The 6,679-nt window shown below is 43.4% G+C and overlaps 1 protein-coding gene across 1 annotated transcript; it reads left to right on the forward strand.

The window, feature by feature from the left end:
* Positions 571-1,300, forward strand: LOC109842508. The gene is made up of 2 exons (XM_020411375.1): positions 571-882; positions 977-1,300. Exons 1-2 carry the CDS (start codon positions 571-573, stop codon positions 1,298-1,300), a joined length of 636 nt encoding a protein of 211 aa, XP_020266964.1.

Here is a 6,679-nt window from a genome sequence, read left to right on the forward strand (position 1 = left end):
CAGTATAGCTCCCCCCAAAGGAGGCCCCACCAGACACAATGTGGAGGACCTGCTCTTGAAGCTAGTACTATCTTCTGATCGTCGAGATGTGAAGGACTTTGTCCTGCTACAGATCCTCTATCAGCTGAGCATGATTTGGTGTCCAAGCAGTGTTTTCGGCGTTCCTAGGCATTTATTCAAGTACGTCGACAGCATCGAACAGGTCAACAACACTGCTTGGGGGACCTATATATTCAGTGAGACATCTGACGCGATAGAGAGGGCACTGAAGGGTCCTGAGCCAGGGAAGACGACATTATATCTGCAAGGGTGTACCCCTCTAGTTTGTGTAAGTAATCATGTTTTTTACTGATTGTGAAGGTTAGGGTTTAGTTGTTAATGTTACAGTTTCGTTGTCAAGGTTACGGTTTGGTTGTTAATATTACGGTTTGGTTGTTAAGGTTACGTTTTTATTGTTAGGGTTACTTTATTAATTGTTACGGATGAAGGTGTTTGTTAAGTTTTTATATCTCTAATGTGCAGTTGTGGTATTATGAACTCACCGGCATCAAGAAGCCAGCACTTGGTTGTATGGTGAGGCCTCCCCTGACAAATTGGGTGAGACTTGGGGACGTTGCTGGTTCTTTGAGATTGGCCACTGTTGTTGCGAAAGCAAGCAAAGCTACGATAAAGCTTCCACAGCAACATGGACAACTTCAAAGAATCGAGGGAGGTTTTTGGGGGAAGGAGCAGGGGATAGAGAAAGAGAAGAGGAGAGAGAGAGAGAAGAGGAGGATTAAGGGTCCGGCTGCAGTAGACGCCGGCAGGGCTCGTGGCCCAATAGACCTTCTTCACAAGAAGAAGAGGAGAGAAGAAGATGACGACATCCCAATTGATGCACTTGTAAGAACTTAGCAATCGTGGATTTTATTTGTTTTTGAATTAATTAATCCTTTTAATAGTACTCTACCTGTCCGTTGCATATGTGATGCCACAGGATATTGATGAAGACGCCGAGCAGCCAAATGATGCAGTTGAGCAAATGGATTGGCCTCAGCAAGTTATCTACTGGAAGAGCATCGCGGCAATGAACGAATCATTACGCCGCGAGAACGAGAATAAATTCAAGGGTATGATTGCTGCAGACCGTGTAAAGATAAGTGCTCTTTCTGTGAAGGTGGCTAAGCTGTCTGCTCAAAATAGAAGACTGAGAGAGGAACTAAGCGAAGCACGATCCGGAACCCTCTCTGTATACAAGGATAAGAGCCCTACAGGATTGGTGTCCAGCCCATTGATGGAGCCGCAAACTTGTACAGGTTAGATGTGGCATGCAATTACGTTTGCGTGTTATGGTTAAAAATTGATTGATAAGTATATGGATTTATTGTTAAGGTTAAGAATGTATTGTTAACTTTACGGATCTAATGTTAACTTTACGGATCTAATGTTAAGGTTAGGGATTTATTGTTAAGGTTAAGAATGTATTGTTAACTTTACGGATCTAATGTTAAGGTCAGGGATTTATTGCCAAGGTTGGAGATTGATTGTTAAGTATCTTGGTTAGTTTTAAGGTTATCTAACTGATGCTATGTTTTTTTTGAAAATGAAGTACCTAAGCTCATTTGTGTTTATTTTTTGAATCAGACACTTCAGGCACCGTGGGTGGCATTGATGTACAGTACGAGGGGTATGTCAATAAATCATTATTATTTGATGAAGCTAATAAGGAGAGCGAGGCCCCTCCAACAGGGAGAGCCTCTCCACAACCATTGTTTTCTGATATCCACAAGGAGAGTGAAGATGCTCCGCCAGGAGAATTACCTCCACCAGAGGCATCTGCTGTTGACAAGGCCCTTGAGGCAGAAATAAACGAGGGAGAGAAGGTGTCCCCGCCAGCGAAGGAGCTACTAACTTGTACAGGTTAGCTTGCTTTTGTACTATATGTTAGAGATTGGTTGTTATGTCTACGTATTGGTTGTTAAGCTTTTTATTGTTTATACTCTGAATATTATCAGAAACAGGCACTCAACGCGAGGGCACTGGAAGGGAAATAACGCCGGCGGTTGAAGTCCCTTCTGCAGGTGATGGGGAGACGCAAACTTGTATAGGTTAGCAACTTTTTCACCATGTGTTTAGGCATCAGTTGTTAGGTTTACTATGAAATTGTTAAGTTTAGATAGAAGGGGCTATGTTTTCTTAATATTTATACTTCGAATGGGTTGTTTGGAATCAGACACTCTGCAGGAGGACACTGGGATGGAAATAAAGCAACCAGAGAATGCCCCTCCACCAGCAATAAAGACATCAACTGATGACGAAGATGCTCCTATTGTGTTTTCAAGGGCTTTGAATAAGAGAAAGAGGGGTGCAACGGGGGCACGCGGGAAGATGGCCGCTGCTGCACCCCCTAAACGGAAGAGATGCAAAAGATCGGTGAAGCCTTCCAACTGTGGAATTCATTATAACTTTGTTCGATTACAACAAATTCGAAAGAATAATCTTTTTATAAGACTTTTTCTACACAACAAAACAAAAATTACAACTCTTGAGAAACAAACACGAAAATCGTCTATCAATTCTCGTTTTCGTGGGACTTTGCCTGTGCCGGGAACGCTTGGGTTCGTGACCCGCCGATTCACAGATCGTGAAGAGGGGGCTTATGATTCTAACTTCGTTATCGAAGTAGAAATTGAAACGATATCTTATCGAAGTAAGATAGTCGTTCTTCTTAAAATCAAGTCGAAGCTTAATTTCAAGGCGTTGCAAGAAAAGAACTCAAATCTCTGCTCTCTCTGCTCTGGAATGCTCTAACAAATGCTCGATCCCCGTCAGAAGTGACCCTAGGGGGGTATTTATAGCCTCAAGGGTCTGTAACTGCAAAAACTTAACAATCGAAGAAGTCAGTACGGCGAGACAGTGTTTACTGTCTCGCTGGGCGAGACAGCGTTTGCTGTCTCGACCCGCGAGACAGTAAATGCTGTCTCGGGAACAGTAACTGTCTGAACCTGCAAAAACTTAACAAGCGAAGAAGTCAGTACGGCGAGACAGTGTTTACTGTCTCGCTGGGCGAGACAGCGTTTGCTGTCTCGACCCGCGAGACAGTAAATTTGCTGTCTCGCTCAGCGAGACAGTAAATGCTGTCTCGGAAAATGGCAGTTTCTCGCTGTAACTGTTCTCTCACGTTTCAAACTCCGTTATTTTGGCAGTTATCCACGTGATTTTCGCCCATGATGTTTCCCACGTCCCTTGGCAGTTAATGGACACGTGTAGGGCAGTTACAAATGTAGTTTTGACTATTTCAACACTGTCTCGCTGGCGAGACAGCAAAGACTGTCTCGCTGGCGAGACAGCAAAGACTGTCCCGCTGGCGAGACAGCAAAGACTGTCTCGCTGGCGAGACAGTTCATACTTGTTTTGATTTTTCCAAAACAGTATGAAATCCTTTCTTGTGAATTTTTGAGTGATCTTCTCTATGCTTGGGATATCTATTAGCATTTTTTGACGCCTACAGATACCCCCTCCAAAGTATTCCAGACTCATTCTTTTATAGAGGAGCATGGGATACTTTGGATAAGATAGATTTTACTTACGATCCCTTCAATGCTTGGCTGAATAGATCGTATGAAAGGACTTGTAAATGGCTTCAATGTTTAACCTCTTCTGCTGTTAGTCTATCCAGTTCTTCGTAGAATAGCTAACGTTCTCCCGGCGTCGCGTTTATCGCTTGACCGTTGTCGAGATCTTGAATTGAAGTTGATACTTGCTCTTGTGAATTCAGCGTTTACCATTGAATTGGTATATCCATTGAGAATTCCTCAGGTTATCCTTAAGAATATTCAGATTAATATTCTCCAGAAACTTCCTGTTGAGGGTGGGAATACAGTTTAGACTCGTGTACCCATTGGAGTATTCCACTGTTCCATAGTGCAAAACAGAAAAGTTTACTGTCTCGCTCGGCGAGACAGAGTTTTCTGTCTCGCTGGGCGAGACAGTGTTTTCTGTCTCGCTCGGCGAGACAGAGTTGTCTGTCTCGCTCAGCGAGACAGAGTTTCCTGTCTCGCCCGGCTGCTATATAAGTCGGGACTTAGGGTTTTAGGGTTTTTTACGTCGGATTTTGGCGATTTTTTGGGCGATTCTTGGGCGATTTTCGACCAGTTTTCTTCTATTTCTTCTCCTCTTTGTTGCCGACTTGGGAGGTGCTCTTGTTTGGGAAGATTTCACTCAGATTTCAAAGGTTTGTTCTTCCCCTTTTCTCCAAAATTTTGACTCTCCTTCAACTGTGACTGTGCATGCATCATTTCGGTTGTATTTGTCCTATTTTTTGTCGATTTCATGTTCAAAATCTTAACCTTCCTCTTGGATTTCAATGTAGATCACATACTCATCATGTCGCCACGTAGAGCTCGAGGGAAGGGAATCCGACCGACTGTTCAGAGCCCTGAGGAGGCTGCCCCTGCTGCACCCTCACGTGGAGGTATATTTCTTTCACCTTTTCACGAATTTAAATATTGTATTTCGTCCATTCCATATGTATGTTCCTATTTTTGCTTGCAGATCCTCGTTTGTATCCTTTGAGGTACCTTCGAGAAGAGCCGGTATCCTCCTTTGAGGGGATCGACGCTTAAAAGTGTTTGTTTTGCTTTGACAAAACACACTTCATAATACACAGGGGCGATTTTACATCATCCCATATGTATTGAAAGGTTTTGGTATGCCGTTATAATGCCCGCATACCTCCTTTATACATATGGTGGATAGAAAATCGTCACACCTGTTATGAGATAACGGCGAGACAGTGTTTTCTGTCTCACTCGGCGAGACAGTGTTTTCTGTCTCGCTTGGCGAGACAGTGTTTTCTGTCTCGCTCGGCGAGACAGAGTTGTCTGTCTCGCTCAGCGAGACAGAGTTTCCTGTCTCGCCCGGCTGCTATATAAGTCGGGACTTAGGGTTTTTAGGGTTTTTCACGTCGATTTTTTGCGATTTTCAGGCGATTCTTGGGCGATTTTCGAGCGATTTTCGACCAGTTCTTCACCTCTTCTTCTTCTCTTCGTTTCTGACTTTGGTGGTGCTTCGATTTGAAGAGATTTCATTTGGATTTGAAAGGTCTGTTTCCCCTCTTTTCTTCAAAATCTTGACTTTTGGCAACCTGTGACTGTGCATGCAGCATTTCAGTTGTATTTGTCCTATTTTTTTTGTCGATTTCATGTTCAAAATCTTAACCTTCCTCTTGGATTTCAATGTAGATCACATACTCATCATGTCGCCACGTAGAGCTCGAGGGAAGGGAATCCGACCGACTGTTCAGAGCCCTGAGGAGGCTGCCCCTGCTGCGATCTCACGTGGAGGTATATTTCTTTCACCTTTTCACGAATTTAAATATTGTATTTCGTCCATTCCATATGTATGTTCCTATTTTTGCTTGCAGATCCTCGTTTGTATCCTTTGAGGTACCTTCGAGAAGAGCCGGTATCCTCCTTTGAGGGGATCGACGCTTAAAAGTGTTTGTTTTGCTTTGACAAAACACACTTCATAATACACAGGGGCGATTTTACATCATCCCATATGTATTGAAAGGTTTTGGTATGCCGTTATAATGCCCGCATACCTCCTTTATACATATGGTGGATAGAAAATCGTCACACCTGTTATGAGATAACGACTATATCTTATAGAATGAGATATACCGTTTTTCTCTAAAATTTTAGGATGACACTTACACCATTTATGTGTATGCCTCTTTTATCAGTTCGATTTCCTTCTACCACATTTACTGCTGATGTGATTACTGGCCGGAGTAGCGTGACCCACTCTTATTACGAGGGGATCCCGTTAATTGAATTCTCTCCCCAGTTTAAATCTGATTATAACGGAAGTGATAGTGAGTTAATCCAGCGAGGTAATTGTCGTGTTCTACGACGATTAATTACAGATGCGCCCTTGATCTCGGAGCAAGACTCGAATCAATGCATAAGGAAGCCAGATTTCTTATTTGGTGACTCGGTAAAAGATCCGAAGATTGCTTTCTGCCAGCCTGCGCAATGGTTGCACCAGAGTGGATCATCATTCTTATATCTGCCTTTTATCCCTCGGGATCATTCACTGTTAATGTTCAGGAACCTATCAGTTGGACGAGAGATGTTCTGGAAATTAACCGAAAACCACGAGCACATTCATTGTGGTTTCATTGGAAAGGAAGCAACTCCAGGTTCCAATGAAAGAGCTCATGTGAGAGGACTTCATCCGGGTGTCTTAGGACAAGATAATATTCCTCAAAACGAAAAGATAGTGCAAGCCAACACTGTGAAGAACCGGTTAGCGGCAGCAGGAAAAAGATTGCCCAGAGAGACTTTCAGGTGTTATGGATGGGTCCATTATTCCGGGAACAAGTGGTGGTGGACCAGGATGACCCAATATGTGTTGAAACGTTTTGGGCGAGAATTAGCAGGATTAGGGTTGGATGTCCCGATTCGTGCCACCATGCATGGCTTGCAGAGCAGTGTAAGTCATTTCCTTTGTTTGTTCGAGATCTACAACCCGGACACCAATACATTCTTTACCAAGAACGGGGAACTTGGACTACCACTGCATGAAATGATGCAAGTGTCTGCTTTGCCTATGGGTGATGTCCCAAATCAAGAGTTCTTTCCGACCACCAATCAGCTGATTAAGATGAAAGATAGCTCGACTGCGACCTATGACA

Source organism: Asparagus officinalis, chromosome 5 (genome assembly GCF_001876935.1).
Source record: "Asparagus officinalis chromosome 5, Aspof.V1, whole genome shotgun sequence".
NCBI classification, from domain to species: domain Eukaryota; kingdom Viridiplantae; phylum Streptophyta; class Magnoliopsida; order Asparagales; family Asparagaceae; genus Asparagus; species Asparagus officinalis.